Source organism: Gadus morhua, chromosome 6 (genome assembly GCF_902167405.1).
Source record: "Gadus morhua chromosome 6, gadMor3.0, whole genome shotgun sequence".
Taxonomy (NCBI): Eukaryota; Metazoa; Chordata; class Actinopteri; order Gadiformes; family Gadidae; genus Gadus; species Gadus morhua.
In genome coordinates this window covers 20,220,096-20,236,324 of record NC_044053.1, presented here as the reverse complement: position 1 = coordinate 20,236,324, position 16,229 = coordinate 20,220,096, and the positions used below count along the sequence as shown (strand labels likewise).

The following is a 16,229-nucleotide window of genomic DNA, read 5'->3' as shown; positions in this document are numbered from 1 at the left end:
TGGTTTGTCATTCGGCTCTTTGTGAGGTGTTTATTATGCTGGCTGTTGTTGTTGTTTAATGGACGCTCATACCGGGCCAAATTGAAAGTAATGGGGGTGCAGCACAGTGTGTTGTTCAGAGAGAGAGAGAGAGAGAGAGAGCGATGGACCGGCCCTTTTTCACACATTAAAAAAAACACTGACGCCATCTCCCCCCACCTGCTCCCGCCACTGGCGCCGGCGCTCGCGGAGAGGGACGCTATATTTTTTAAATGTATACTCTGCGTATACATGTTCAGCGTTTGTTATTCACACCATGGCGGCCGTGATGGGGGCCACGCAATTAGGTAACACGTTGCATTTCATTAAGAACAGGCAGTCTTCAAACGCCTGCTCCCTCCGACCCCTGTATGGATTAAAGACACGCCGCGTTAATGAGCCTCCGCACTCCTTTGATTCTCATCATGCATATTGTGATGAGTCGAGACTGAGGGCGGAAAGTCCCCGTTTTATCCTGTTAAGCAGGGGTCAAGGGTTAACTCCGGCGTGACTCGCCCAGCTGCCTGCCGTGACTTCACTGAGAGACAGAGAGAGAGAGAGACACAGAGAGAGACACAGAGAGAGAGAGAGACACATACAGACAGACGGACAGACGTTCGAAGGATATGTCAGGATATAAAGAACACAAGATACGGATGAAGACTGTGTGTGGACCGTGCAGAAGGGAAATGCTCTCTGAATAGAGAGATCTTCTTCTTCGTCTTCGTCTGGGTGGGTTAGAAAATGCCATCTTATTAACACATCCTACAGTGCACTTCATCATATTGTCTCAGGGAAGGCATTTGCAAGGAAGGGGCAATTAGGATGGAGAAGAGCGTGGTTGCCATTATTTTAGAATTTAATGACCAGGCAATACACAGCTAGATGTAGAAATGAAGGCTACAATACTACAATTATGCATAATCGGGGCAGATCTAACCGCACCCCCCACGCTCTCTTTTGCTTTCGCCTTGAATAAATTTACATGAGAATGCATCCTTGCCTAATTTATTCGGAAAAATTAGAATATACATTGCAAATATTTCCATAGACGACAAGAGCAACATGCATTTAGGATTTTAATGGCTTATGCCTTTGTGTTGGTGTGTATGGATCTGGCTGCTCACACACCTCCACCCCATACCGCAGGCAAGGTTTCTTAAGGGAAACAGAAACATATGAATAATTAAACACACAAGTATATAATTTGATTAATATTCACCTCTATTTTCTACTTTGCCAGATGGTATATGGGCTAATCTATGGCAAGAAAAAGTCCAAAAGGACTGCAGGATTTTTTCATCTGTTCATCATCGTCTGTTTGTGTGTTTGTGCGTTTGTGTGAGACACATGGGAGGTCAGAGTATCTTTCTATTCATAATTATATTCACGACTTTTGTGTGCGTGTGTGCTTGTGTGTGTGTGTGTGTGTGTGTTCGTGTGCATGTGCATTTGTGTGTGTCTGTCTATGTGCATGCGTGCATGCGTGCAAGCGTGCGTGTGCATGCGTGCGTGCGTGTGCATGCGTGCGTGGTGCGTTGCTTGCTTGCGTGCGTGCGTACATTCATGTGCCCGTGCGTGCGTGTGTGCTCGCTTGCGTGTGTGCGTGCGTGCATCGGTGTGCGTGTTTATTAAAAGCCCCCATCCAGTGGACGCGTTGTCCCCTGGCGCGCGGCGCTGCAGCCCGACGCGTGGCTCCGGACCCCGCCCCAAAAGCAGAGCTTATTGACACGGATGCTCCTCCATTAATAAGCAGCCGTATCCTTGTGCGTTGCGGGGGTCACCGCTGGTGCAGTTAACCATCACTTGTCAAGGCCCCCGCACCGGGCGCACCTCATGCATCTCCTGTCAGCGGGCATAATTCCTGGGTGCCGGGGCGCGCCTCCGAGTTCTGCATAAGTGATGCGGTGCCTTCCAGCAGAGTTAGGGGCACCAACCCCTTGCCTTTGAGAGATGTTCATCATTCTTGATCTGCCTCTGTCAGGACCTGGTGTTTTTAGTACCTCTGCCGATTAGGCCCAATTGACGGGCGAGGAGCAGCGAGTGGCAACACAAAAGAAGCCCTGTGCGAAGGCAACACAGGAGGAGAGTGGGGGGGGGGGGGGGGGGGGGGGGGGGTAGGGGGACTGGAGTGTGGCCGCCATTTAATCTGCAATTTATCAGTTTAGGGGCTGCAATGTGTAACGTCAGGGAGATTACATTCTTGAGGGAGGCGTCTCCACCACCACCACCACCCCCGCCCAACAGACACCACCTCCTCCTCCACCTCTCTGAGATCGCCTCTCGCGCGCCTCCTAATGCCGTCTGACAGTGGAAGGCGGCCGGACGGGGAGGGAGGGCCGGCTTTATCGTGTGCATTATGGTCTGTGAAGGCTCTTAATTTAATATATAGCATTGTGGAGAGCTCTGTGGGGGAGCAGCGGTGCGTGGCGGTGACAGAGTGATGGAGAGCCAGGGGTTTCCCCGCAGCGACGGAACAACACCACCACGGAGTGGGCCCCGGCTTCCCATTCTCCTTGTATGGTCAAACTGTGCCATCACTTGTCATAAAAGAACAGAGGCAGGTGGAGCCCAAGTGCCATGATACGCACACACACACACACACACACACACAACACAAAAACATGTACTAACACACATACACAGGCATAACAACAAATACACACATTCGCACAAACACACACACAAACACAGACACACACAGAAAAACGAACACACACACACACACATAACGCACACTCACATACACACACACACACACGCACAAGCACACACGCACACACCACACACATAAACGCACACACACATAAACGCACACCATACACACACACACTCACATACACACAAAAAGCATGCATTGATGGCTGACGCGTGACCTCTGACAACAGCGATCACGTTAGGGCCAATAAGTGCTTAATTGCCATTTTTTCCATTGGGCTGCTTTATTGATGTCATTTCAGAAGTGATTAATATGAATTGTTAAGCAAGCCGCAGTGTTTACACCAAGCGAAGCCAAGCGGATACACCAAAGTGTATCGAATCAGGCCTTGGATTCGAAAACCTCAGATAATTATACTGCTATTCAATATATATATATATATATACCGGTATATATACTCAGTGTTTAAACAGGGTCATTCATACGGTCACAACCTGTCATTAGACGCTAGAACACTCGGCTGCTTTTATATTTCTACCTATTGTTACTTTTCAGCATGACTTCATGTATTATAACGTGGAAGAGGTTGGTCTGGGGGAAACGGCGTCTCGTATATGAGCCTTTGTGGCGGAGCAGAACAGGTGGAGAAGGAGAGACCAGAGCAATCAGACTCTCCAATGGTTCAGGAGTCAAGTAGAGCAAGGTTAGGAGCTTGAGGGCAAACGACAGAGAGAGGGGATGGAGAGGGGGGGGGGGGGGGGGGGGGGGGGGGGAGGAGAGAGAGAGAGAGAGAGAGAGAGAGAGAGAGAGAGAGAGACATATTCTATGATGCTGTTAGATGTTTATTGTTGTTACGGTATCTGAAAATAACTGTTCATTTAGTGTAACATATAACAGCTGCAAGTACACAACAACAATGGTAATGTTGCACTTGCAAAAATGCAATGTGCAATATTGCTTAAAATGTTAATCCGACACAATTAAAATAGGTTTGAATTGCTAAATAACAGCCCTAAGACAGGGATCATTTTCTAAGAACTTAAAGCACAATTCACAACAAACCTCAAAAATCCTGAAAAAAGTCGTAATGCGTTCACAATAACTCTTCAAATGGATTGAGGTATGGAGTGTAGGGTGGAAGGTAAAGAAGAAGAGATTGTAGGTACTGGCCAAACCACCCAGTTCTGGACCAGCGCTGCACCATTGCAGCTGACATTGTACCGTGACTACTTATCTTTGCGCTCTGCATCATCCAAATGGTCTGCTGGTATCAACATGTTATGCAGTACGTCCAGAAACATCAGCTTGCTGTGTTGGATTGATCAAGGTTGGCGTGGCGTTGGAGGACACCTTTATGTTCGATGGCCCCTCACATTGAGATGTTACGGCCATGTTTCATCAACGGCTCTATGACCCCTGACGTTCCTTCATATGCTCCCTTATAGGAAGCCTTATCCATGACACTTCACCTGAGTGGGATCCCAGTAGCATCCATTTCCTCTGCTCTCTCAGAACAAGAAAAGATTCCCAAAGTCCGTCGATATAAAATAACATAGTGTGGTGCATTGTACTCATTCTTGTACTCGCATCAGCATCTGCATGTCTCAGATACTGATTCACGGAAGTTGTACTCGCATCAGCATCTGCATGTCTCAGATACTGATTCACGGAAGTTCTCCCCAGAGGAACCCTGTGAAGCAGCCAGATGTTCTTGAATTGTGTCGTCCCCTCATGATGTGGCTTTGATTCCCTCTGAGCCTAATTGCATATTTCCCGAATACGATTATTGCTGCTTCCTGTGCTTTATTGAACATTCAAACCTTTATAATGAACAAAAATACAGTGATTGGTCAATATTATTATTACATTACATACAACTGCTGTTATAGCTGTCCCACAGCTGATCGGTGGAGTGCTGAATTATTTTCTGTGTCAGGATGACAGAGCCACCAGTACATGTGCTCAGGCTGGGCTGGACTCTTCTCTGCAGCCTCTCCTACCTATGGTTTGGTCTACATGGAAACATACAGCGGGTGCAGAATTTTGAATCAAAGCGTTTTTGAAAAAAGCCAACTAAGTGAGATTATGTCCGATTCCTGGGTTGTATGTAGGGAACCGTTTGCAGCGTCACAAAAGCTGCCATGTTGAATTGCAAATTGGGTTGAAAGCAATGAATGTGTTCAGAGTTTGAGACCAGAGCTGAGGTTTTTGCCCTCTGACAGTCAGTTTCATTAATTCTACTTCGAGTGTGATTTTATTGTGTAAGCGATTGAAAAAATGTAAGTGGCGAAATTCTCATGCTATCTAAACCATACATGTTTGCAAGTTCTGCAATATTATATCTGATTTGATTTCACTTAAGTATTTATCCATTCTAATAAAAAAGTAAATATTTATCTTGTATTCTGAAAAGCAGTTTTTTTTTATCACCACTCTTCCCACTTTACCACACTAGCCCTGTTTTAAAACAAAATGTAAATATCCTGAAAGACTTTTTTCCATGAACACTGTGGCTGTCTTCAGTCCACACTTCATCTCCATCCTCCCAGCAGCCCTGGATCGGCCCCTCCTCCCAGCTGCTGAGATCACGACAGCAGTGGAACTCACCACCCGAAGAGATAGTTAGCTTGATAATCACCTGCGATCCTTGTGGTGGTGGTGCCCTCCCCAACTCCACTCATCTCCCCCTCCCCACCCCCCCTTGATGGAAACAGCTTTCCTCTCACAGATCCACTTATATTTCCTAGACTTTCGCCGCGTCGTCTATAGTTGATTATTTCAAGGCAGCAGACATTCTGCCGTTATGCTATAACGGTAGGATAACCGAGCCATCAAAAAACAAATAAACCGCGTTGCAGAACCCTGAGACTCTTTTCTGTGATCATGTGATTGGCGTTATTAGAAGCCTTCTGTGTCACATGGGTTTTTTTATCAAACGTCCCCGAAGCTAGCATGATCCACCACACTTATCTTCTCGGTCTCCCTCTCTCCCTCACTCTCACTCTCTCTTGCTCTCTCTCTCTACTCTCTCTCTCTCTCTCTCTCTCTCTTCCACTCTCTCTCCCTCCGCAGCGACACAGAGCTTGATCCCTCCTGAAAGGGGGATTGAACTATCACAAGATGAAGACATGACATCCTCAGATCACTTGATGTCAGCGATAGGACAGCTCACTTGTAGATCGGGCATGTTGCCAGACGCCTCTCCCAGGGCCCTGAACCGTGTTCTGAACGGTGTGGTGTGTTCGTGTTGTGTGGGTGGGGCAGTGTCATGGAGGAATTTGCAGTAAAACTCATACCATCACCTGGTATGAGTTGTTGTAATCACGACAATGGATACACCACATCAAATAAAATGTTTTGTGCCTCATCCGTGTATGTTGTGCCAATGATGTTTGTGTGTGTGTGTGTGTGTGTGCGTGCATGCGTGTGTGCCTGATTTGTACAGTGCGGTTCTCCTACTAGCTTGTGAGTGCCTGCCCTGGATGTGTCGGGGCCGGTAGTAAGCAGAGGGCCCTGACTGCAGTCACATGACAGGGATAATCAGCATCAGCAGCATGCTGCATAAACACACACACACACACACACACACACACACAAAAAAAACAAACACAGACTCATGCCAGAGCTAACACTCAAATCCTTCCCGTGTAAAACAACACTATCTACCAGCGACCTGACAAATCGAACAGAACTTGCTTTAATTCTTTTCTTTTAAATCAACAAAAAGAAGTGAGAGCTCTTAAAACTTTCCCTGTGCTCAGTAGTCCTGTGGTTCTGGAGAGAGAGGCGAAGGCTCTGAACGTATCAACACTTGCCCCATGGGAGACTTATCAATTTGTACCTCAGTTGACACTTAGCTAACAATAGCGCTTAATTGCAAATGTGACAGAAAATGCATGTACAATAAAAAAAGGGACGTTTATGGCTGTATTTATGGAAATGTACAAAGGGCCGCGTGGCGCGGGTACACCTGCACTTGTCAAGGTAATTGGCTGTTGATTGGTGCCATTAACGTGCTAAGGCTAAGTGCATCCAGTTCTTGTTCCGTTGCACGGTGCTGCCTGATGCCACCACCCACCCACTCTTGTTGCTCGCAGGTAATTAGCTGTGCCTATGAAAACTGTTCCTTTCTAATGACACAAGCATCATATCTGGAAGGCACGCTGTGGCCTGAGAAGCACACTCCCCACTGACAGTTTTAACTAATTGATGCGATTGTGGTGCACAATAGAGGAAGCAGGGAAAAACATAGGGTGTTTTTTTATTGTGTACACACACCACACAGGGATGTAACAATGGAACAAACGTTACTAGATTGATTTTATAAAATGGACATGGAAGTAAGCTTATGAAACGATATGAGGCATTCGCCATAATAGAATCCTTTTCGGCCCCAACTTTTCTTTCATAATGAATAGAGGCAAGTTTGGACAAAGTCATCGACTCTGAAACGTTGGCATCGACTTTATATCTCAATCCGTGCCCCCAAGAAACACACACACACACACACACACACACACACACACACACACACACACACACACCACACACACACACACACACAGAGACAGACAGACACACACACACACACACACTGTGTTTGTGTGTTGAGCTAACTAGGAGAGATCTGTCTCTCTATTTCCATCCCTCCCAGTACAACCACAGCAGGCTGGAGTGCCCCGGCATCCCTCTGAGTTTTAATCTCCCTGTCTCCCAGTTTCCTTGCGGCTATTCCAATTTAAGTTTTAATATGTGGATTTGACATTTTGTTCATTTAGACCCCCCCCCCCCCCCTTCCCCCATCGTAATGTAATGGACGTGTTTGTTGTTTTTTTTTATCCTTTGTAGATTTCCTTCAATAGGATACTCCTTCTTTCCCTCTCTGTCCCTTACACTCTCTCACACACACACACACACACACACACACACACACACAACACACACACACACACACACACACCACACACACACACACACACACACACACACACACACCATCAGGATGAGTGAAAAGCTCTCCCTTGTAGTGTGGTGGCATATACTTTTGTGCATGGGCATAAAAAACCCATCATTACCATCATGATGCGATCTTGCTGTGAAGTCTGAGTTAACATTTGACTCTGGAGTGTAGAAGTGTAGTATCTGTCGAAGTTTGTCCGAAATGCATATTCGATTTAAATTTAGGTTTATCATTTAAAATATGTTATTTTGATATTCAAGCTCAAAACAGGGCGATACTATTATTAATATTATTATTAATATATAATGTTACTATTAATATAAACAAATATCGCTGTTATTATGATTATTATAAATAAGGCTTATTATTGAAAAATGTTTTAACTTGTTCAATTTAATCGGGCTAGTTTCTCAAATAAAACGCATCCAGCGAGTCCAGTGGATATTAACGTGAACGCGGTTCTTTGTCCGCTGCGTCCGAGGAGCGTCGCCCGGAATGGCGCGTCTGCCATCTGCAGGAGAGAGCCAGCACGACGCGGTCTCAACATTACACCAGGTACACTTTAAAACATTAATCTCATGACGATATGATAATTACTAGTATTGCTGCAGTTATTTTCTTTATTGTTGTTAGACTTCATACATTTAATATAATGTAACTACTATGTTCAGCGCACTGGTCTGCTTGGTCATGTTTACCTGGGTGGTGAGTGAGCTGTTTAAACGGGCACTGATATGCAGTCAGGACCGTCACAGTTAAGCGTCGTGCTGCAGACCTGTGTATGAAATCATGCAGCAGCACTACTGGACGGATCATCTGTTGTTTCACGGCCATCTGGGATCAGCTGCAGGATGAGCTGCAGATGAGTTGCAGGGCTGTTTGTGTCTTCAGGCAAAAGGACAACAATACGGAACAGTAGCGTCAAATAAACGCAAACCAAAATCATCCACCGACTGGATCAAGATTAAATAATTAATTATATTAGTCAAACTATGTTAAGTAAATGTATTAGCTGAGCTATTATTAATTACATCCATAACGCATTTATATGTAATTTTATTATAATAGTTATTAATAAGTTAACTATAATAGTTTTTAAATGCTACTTTAGGCCGCCGAAAAACGGCCAAAGCCACATCCTTGACAAAAGAACCCAAGTTTAAATCAGGTATAGAGCAGATTATAAGAATCCATTTTTAAATCAGGTATAGAGCAGTTTATAAGAACCTATATTAAAATAGAGTATAAAATCAGGTTAAATCAGGTGTAGAGCAGATTATTTTAAATCAGGTACAGGGCAGTCCGTGGAACATACAGCAGCTTTAAATAACCACTCGCGCCATTATTTGAATTTGAGTGGATCGTTGGAGATCATCAGCGGCACGAGGCGCCGCCAAGAGGTCGGAGAGAAGAAAGGCTATTAGCTGAGGGGTAGGCGATTGAGTACAGTAAGGAGAGATGCATGTGAGGGGATATCGCCAATTAAGAACCACCGTACACGTCGGCAGTAATTAAATGTAGCAGAGAGGTTGCTATTTGTAGCTGCTAGCTTGGAGGGACTCCGCCGCTGGCGGGCATTTCCATGGCAGTTGTATGATGAGCTGTTGCGTTGACCTCCACCGCACACCAATGTAGGCTTCAGGTGAGTGACATTATTCAGAAAAATGAGTACAAGTTCTCAAAACAGCATCACAGAGATGTTTTAAACACAGAACCAATAACGTTTTTGCTTCATTTATTGTTTTTATTTTCAAAGAATTATGCATTCTTCACAGTAATGACAAAGTGCCTTATCCCGGACCATATATGTGTGCAAGCCATCTTTAAATTAAGATAAAAATGTAAAATGCATTTATCTACCCAGCCTTTGAACTCTAATTGTACACGGGGAAACGGCAGAGCACGGGGAGAAGGGTAAAGCTTTCAGAACAGATGTTTTCAGCCCATCTAGTCACGCCACAGCAAAAACATCTGGCCGGTTTGCATACAATCAATGCTAAATTACAGCTGCTGACACTGTCACTGTGCGTCTGGGTTCCGCCCTTAAGACTCCTCGGCGTTCAAACGTCTCAATTCTTTCTGCTTCGGTCGGGTCACCATTAACAGCCGTGGGCAGCTCGTTTGTCAGAGAAAACATGGAAACAATAGCCAGGTGCTATTATCTAATATAATTTTAAATAATTTAATCAGATTTGGTATAGTCTAATTGAAGTGTCATTACATCCACATGTAAGCAGCATCATTATAGAGATGCTCTCTCCGTATGCAACGCTGCTGGCTGCATCTATTAGTCCATACTCTATCAGGAAAAGACTGGGATATAAACCACACATTCATGTTTTCAACCAAAGTGTGGGAAAACCCTTTATAGCTTTCTTTTTTTATTCATCAAGTAACCTGTAAATGTGAATAACTCATTTAATTCAAGGGGCAAAGGGTAACAACCAGTCACATCCTTAATCTACTTAAATCACTGCTGGATTTACAAACATTATATTCCTGTCAGATGACTGCGGCTGTGAAGGCAATCCAAGTCCCAGGGACAGCGCTGCTCTCCTCGTGTTAAGAAGGAGAGCGGTTCATCCATTGAGCCAACAGCCACCAGCCACCGGTTGTCAGCTGATCCAAAGGCATCAGCCGAGGGCTCAGTGTCCTCCTCCCGGCCTCCATTACTGCTCGGTGTCAGATACTAATCCTATTGTACTGTTACCATGAGAGAGGATGTACAGACCGCTCCATGACATCATGCAGGACCAGAGAGAGGGTCAACGGCCATCAAGACAACATCTTCTCACACGCCCAGTTGACCAGTGCACTGAGAGAACAACCGCCCTAGCACACACACACCCACACATGTGCACATCACTAACGGGTGAATAGTGTTGATTATATGCTCTTCTCTATCCTACTGTATATTGTGCTGTCCGGTCATTTAGCGATTAGCGTAATGAAATATCCAAAACTATATCATATGAATGGCACACTTGTGTACGTGACAGACGCAGCGGACTTCAGGGGGAGAATGAGTTTAGTAATCACAGGTTAATCACAGATACTACTAACACATGATACAATGGTTTTCGAGCTCCAAAGTACACCAGAACACCGGGCTGGAAAAATTCAATGTATAAGTATAATATAACAATGAAAAAGAAAACATAAGTGCACAAAAGAGGAGTCCCTTTCTTTAACTTCTGAGGAGGTAGAGAGCTCTATCATCACAACCCCATCGTGTCACTTCTCCGCGAGGTCAGAGGTCGCACACCCACCCACTTTGATCAGACACTTGCGCATAAAGGGTTGATCGGAACTAGCGTCACAGCAGTTTGATACATCCAATGTTTCTATACCAGCAGGTCTCATTGCACCACGAGTACAAGGTGCTATGTTGAGGAACTTAAAGCTAACCTCTGAACAGTGCAAAAGAGAATTGATGACTCTGCTGTTAGCCAATGGAATGGTGGGAATCTCAAGCGGACATGAAGGGGGCGGGGTATCTGGGTCCACCTTAAGGTAGGATCTCCCAGCATCAGAGCGAAGATTCTTCTAACTTGCACCTCAATTGCACATTGAGGTTTGGGCTGAGATCGTTTCAGTGAACTGTATGAAGCTGTTCCTGGAGTGGATTATAGTTAATGTTCTGGGTTCTTACCCGACCTCACCAACTCAACGTACAGCTGGCTAAACGCTATATCTACGGAGCTAACACAGTGTCTGCCATCAAAGGCACCATTTTTTACTTTCCGTTTCCGGTTCTGACCCTGTTCTAAGCCGCACCAGTGCTCTGCCCTCCACTGCGTCAACAGGTGCGGTCCCAGACTGCCCTTGTATATTGGCACCTTTTTTAAAAAGCAAGTCATCTAAAATCTTTTGTTGGCTCAGGAATCTTCAAACAGACGTGAAAGTATTTCACCTCCTTATGAAGGATAAAGGAAGCATGAAAAAGAAATGAAGAAATAAACACATTTATTTAATATAAATATTAGGGTCCTTGTTTCCAAATTGCCTCAAAGTGGGGTGTTTTTAGGGAATAGAGAAAGTGACCGGTTTCATGTTGAAGTCAACGAGCTGCCCTTATATGGCTGGTTAGCAGTATGAGAAGCATAGTGATCATGAAATGAGCTCTCCAGTACTGAACTCCTCCAGCGAGCCACCCTCTACTCAACTTTCCCAAGTAACAATGCATTCACCCGCAGTTGAAACCTCAGCTTTGAGAGGAAAAATACACAACCAGTGAATCAAATCGAGGAAGCGTGGTCCCTTTTTCATAAGTTTCATCCTTTCTATCAATTTAATGTTATATTAATAGTAACAATAATAATAATACAAATAATAACCTTGGGTACAAAATTTCCTAATAAAGACTCAAGGAGAAGAAGAAAAAAACTATCAGACAAGAGATAAAAGGAAGAAGATTAACCAATTATTTTTGCAGTATGTTTTTGTTTGCTTGTTTGTTTGTTTTGGAGGCCTTTCCCTCCCCCAACCCGTCTATGCCCTGGATGTGGTCCAACACAAATACATTATACCATATATGCTTTGTATTCCCCTCCTATTGTCTGTCGGATATGTACAGCTATACACAGCAGGCTGGGGGCCAGGGCTCCGGGGGGAGGGGGGGGGGGGGGGGGGGGGGGGGGGCTGCGGGAGCAGTTGGCTTGGCCGGCCCCCCCCCCCCCCCCCCGTCTCCCGGCTCGGCCCCGCAGTCTGCCCGTACAGGTGGCGGTTCTGCTTCACTTGCGATCGTCGATGGTCTTAATGAATTCCACCGCCGCGGTGAACTGCATCCACCAATAGCACTCCTCCCCACTCAGCCGGCTGGCGTAGAAGTTATTGATGTACTGGATGGTGGACAGCAGGCAGGGCGGGTTTGCCTGCAGGAGAAGAGGGGCGTGGGCCCTGCGTTAGCCGCGCAAATGGGGCCCGGCGACTCCCTGCATTAATATGCAAATATGTAAAGTGGGCCCGCGAAGGTGAGCAGACGGGAGAGCGAAAAAGTGTTTCTGGAAACAAAAAGAAAGAAAACACCAACACCTCCCAAGTAGTTTGAACTAGTGTGTGTGTGTGTGTGTGTGTGTGTGTGTGTGTGTGTGTGTGTGTGTGTGTGTGTGTGTGTGTGTGTGTGTGTGTGTGGGATCACGTGTGTATGCGTGCGTGTGTGCGTGCATATACGTATGTGTGCGTGCATACAAGTGTATGCGTGCTTCTACGCGTGTGTGTGTGTGCACATGTCAGTGTGTGCATATCCGTGCGCATATGCGTGAATGCGTATCTTGTGCGCATACGTGTGCGTGTCAGCGTCCATGCGTGTGCGTCTCCCTGGACTCACCCTTATGAGGACGAAGACGAGCACGGGGACAAAGTCGTCGGCCCCGGGGACCGAGTCCTCGTTGGCCAGGCTCAGCAGGTTCATGATGGTGGAGCACATGCGCAGGATGGACTGCACCTTGTCCCGCGGGGTCCTTGTAGGCGTTGATGGTCCTGATCTCAGCCTGTGCAGAGGGCCAGGGCGCCTCTCGCAGGTACACCTGGGGACCAAGGGCAGGTCAGTGTTTGCTGCTGTGCACCAGCTCTATGGCTTTGGTTACACTCGCATTCTGAATCCCCCTTTACAGCCCTCTTTAAGTTTCCTCCTTCCAAACAGGGCTTGCGACATTCAGTCTGAATGTCTTGCAAATGGCTTGTCGAGTAACATACTTCGCTCACACGTCTTTGTTGGTTAACTCACAGAAAGCAAGTAGGCGACACATGCTGATTAATCGGCAAAACTAGTGCTGTGCCTCCATGTCTTGCAATTGTCCGAGTCCCAGACCAGGACTATTATTAAACATGATTTGTGGTGTTCTCCAGAGCAATGTGAACTGGTTCACCACAGAAGGGGTGGATCTCTGGTAAACTGCCCCTATGTGTTGATAGGGTGTGATAGGATAGGGTTGAGAGCGCATGGTGCCTCTTGTGTAAACTGAGGCCTTTTTTAATCAAGATAGTCAAACTCCAAAAACGGGATATAGAATCGACATATCTCCTTTGTGGAAACAGGGCCTGCTGTGACCCTAAAACTCTACCACTCACGTACCTATTGCACTTAAAGAAAGCTAACATCTTGCTATGATTTGCAGTCTGTCCATATGATATTTTTTTTTAAACTTGGACGTGCACTTGGTATTTCTGTACTCGCTCCAATATTGATTTTCTGCTTTGATTGTTCTCAGCCTTGGCTGTAAGTAACCGAGGATAAAGGTGTCTGCCAAACGAATAGATCTAATGGAACATCCCTTCAGACCGCTCCGGAGATCCTGGGCGAGTACATCTAACCGCTGAGGGGAGGAGCAATCGTTACCTCGGGGATCTGAAGAGCTTTGTGATTGGCCGTCACAACTCGGGTGAGCCGCTGGATATGTTCATAGAAAAGCCTGGGAGAAGAAAAACAAACCAATGAGCCAGGGACAACCAAACGCCACACAGGTGGTCTAAATGAACGGTTATATATGGGGGAAGTTGAGGGGGGGGGGGGCTCCAGGGAATAGGTACAAAAGGGCAAAAGTAGTGACAGGTGAGGGTAATTACACATATCTTCTATGAAACATGACAACTCGTATATTTCAAAGAGCAGATCAAAATTGAAAAAAAAATGATATGGACGTTTATAGGAACTCTTTAATTGGAGACACATTAAGGTGCCATAGGTATTCCGATACTGCTCTAAAACTAGACAGAGGGAGCCAGGGGCCGAGCCAGGGGCCGAGCCAGGGGCCGAGCTAGGCGTGTCCTCACTGGTCTCTGAGGATGTCCCCGTCCTGGTTGGGGTAAAAGGCCAGCTTGAAGATGCGGTTCATGACGCTGCGCTCAATGGCCATCTGAGCGTCCTGCAGCTGGTCCTCGCTGGCGTACTGCCAGATGGTGTCCCGCGCCATGGCGCCGTACAGGTAGCGCAGGAAGTCCTCCACCGCGGCCGTCTTATCGTCGGACGCCGTGCACCCCTGGAAGGCTGCGGGCGGAGACACACACACACACACACACCGTTATGATTGAACAATGCGTTTGTTAGATTCTTACTTCTGATTGATGTAATCCTGTGTGTCTACATTGTGCAGAGCATCGCACTGACACTACCAGGGTTAGAGGTTTGATTCCCTCTGGGGCCGACCAAGAACACAAGCACTTTACAATAGCAAACAGCTTGGGAGAAAAGTGTTCACAAAATGGCATGCACTAAAAACGCCTACGAGCCCAACAGTAAAAACAAGGGGAAGACACGAACAGATCTCCGAGACGTTCCCCAGCGTTGCGTGCAGGGGGATCACCTTTGATAAAGTCCAACATCCTGGACTCCATGTGCTCCAGCAGCAGCCTCACGCACACCGTGGTGAAGTAGCGGTTGGCCACCTCCTTGTCTCTCAGTACCCTCTGGAGGAGCCTCTCCAGGTGGGCCTGGGAGGTCTGCAGCCCCTGGCGACACCTGGTCAGGTAGGCGATGTACGGCGTGCGTTTCCTGTTGGGGGGGGGGGGGGGGGGGGGAGACACATAGAACCATCAGCCGTCGACATAGTAGGGTGCCGTCAGAGTACGGGGCTCTCCGCGGTTATCCCAGGACCCCGGGGGCTGTCAGAGACAACATGTGCGCCGCCCAGCTGAAGGAGACGTGTGTTCAGCGTGCGCAGCGGCACGGATCTGGATCTGCTGCTGCTGCTACTGCACGGCGAGAGAGCGCCCCCCTCCCTGTGCAGACCCCCCCGCGCTCACCTGTAATCCTCAGCGATGGCAGCCAGCAGCTTCCTGCAGGAGCGAGCGTCGAAGCGGCTGACGCAGCGCGTCGTCTCCTGGATCTGGGCCATCTGGTTCTTATCCTGCAGGTTGATGGCCTCTGCCAGTTGGACCTTCAGGAAGCAGACGATCTCATTGTCTGGGGAGCGTCGCAGACAGAGGAAGAGGGGGGGGGGGGAGCATTAGACAAGGCTCTCGCGACTATGTGAGCCGCTGTAATGTGATCAACCCGCCACGGCGTTTGACTGATGGCTGTTGACTAAAGACGGCCTCTTGAGAATTCGCCGTACACCGTTTCAGAGTGTCGTTCTCTTTGTTTTCCTTGCCAATGCCTGGCGTACAGGCCAGAAGGAGAGACCCCCATTGAGCCAATGGGGCCACACATCTTTTGGCAAATGTTGAAAGCTAGACGTCACAGTCTACCTCAGTGTAGATTGAATATGGTCAGCAAATATGTGTGTCTGAGACCTGGACCGGGGGGACCACGGTGGTCTAGACTAGAGGACTGGCTCCCTTCAGGACCAGGGTGGTCTAGACTAGAGGACTGGCTCCCTTCGGGACCAGGCTAGTCAGGGGGTCTGTCTACCCACAGGGACAGGGTAGTCAGGGGGTCTGTCTACCTACAGGGACAGGGTAGTCCGGGGGTCTGTCTACCTTCAGGGACAGGGTGGTCCGGGGGTCTGTCTACCTTCAGGGACAGGGTAGTCTGGGGGTCTGTCTACCTACAGGGACAGGGTGGTCCGGGGGTCTGTCTACCTACAGGGACAGGGTGGTCCGGGGGTCTGTCTACCTTCAGGGACAGGGTGGTCTGGGGGTCTGTCTACCTAC

At 47.3% G+C, this 16,229-nt stretch overlaps 1 protein-coding gene across 1 annotated transcript in view; it reads right to left on the bottom strand.

Annotated features, from left to right (window-relative positions):
• Positions 1–12,297: 12,297 nt before the first annotated feature.
• Positions 12,298–16,229, bottom strand: part of gapvd1 (GTPase activating protein and VPS9 domains 1) — a 31,546-nt gene continuing 27,614 nt past the window's right edge. The window contains 7 exon segments of the mRNA XM_030358143.1: positions 12,298–12,511; positions 12,967–13,098; positions 13,100–13,165; positions 13,978–14,050; positions 14,412–14,625; positions 14,942–15,129; positions 15,381–15,540. Coding sequence (XP_030214003.1) covers positions 12,371–12,511; positions 12,967–13,098; positions 13,100–13,165; positions 13,978–14,050; positions 14,412–14,625; positions 14,942–15,129; positions 15,381–15,540 — 974 coding nt within the window. The 3' untranslated portion in view covers positions 12,298–12,370.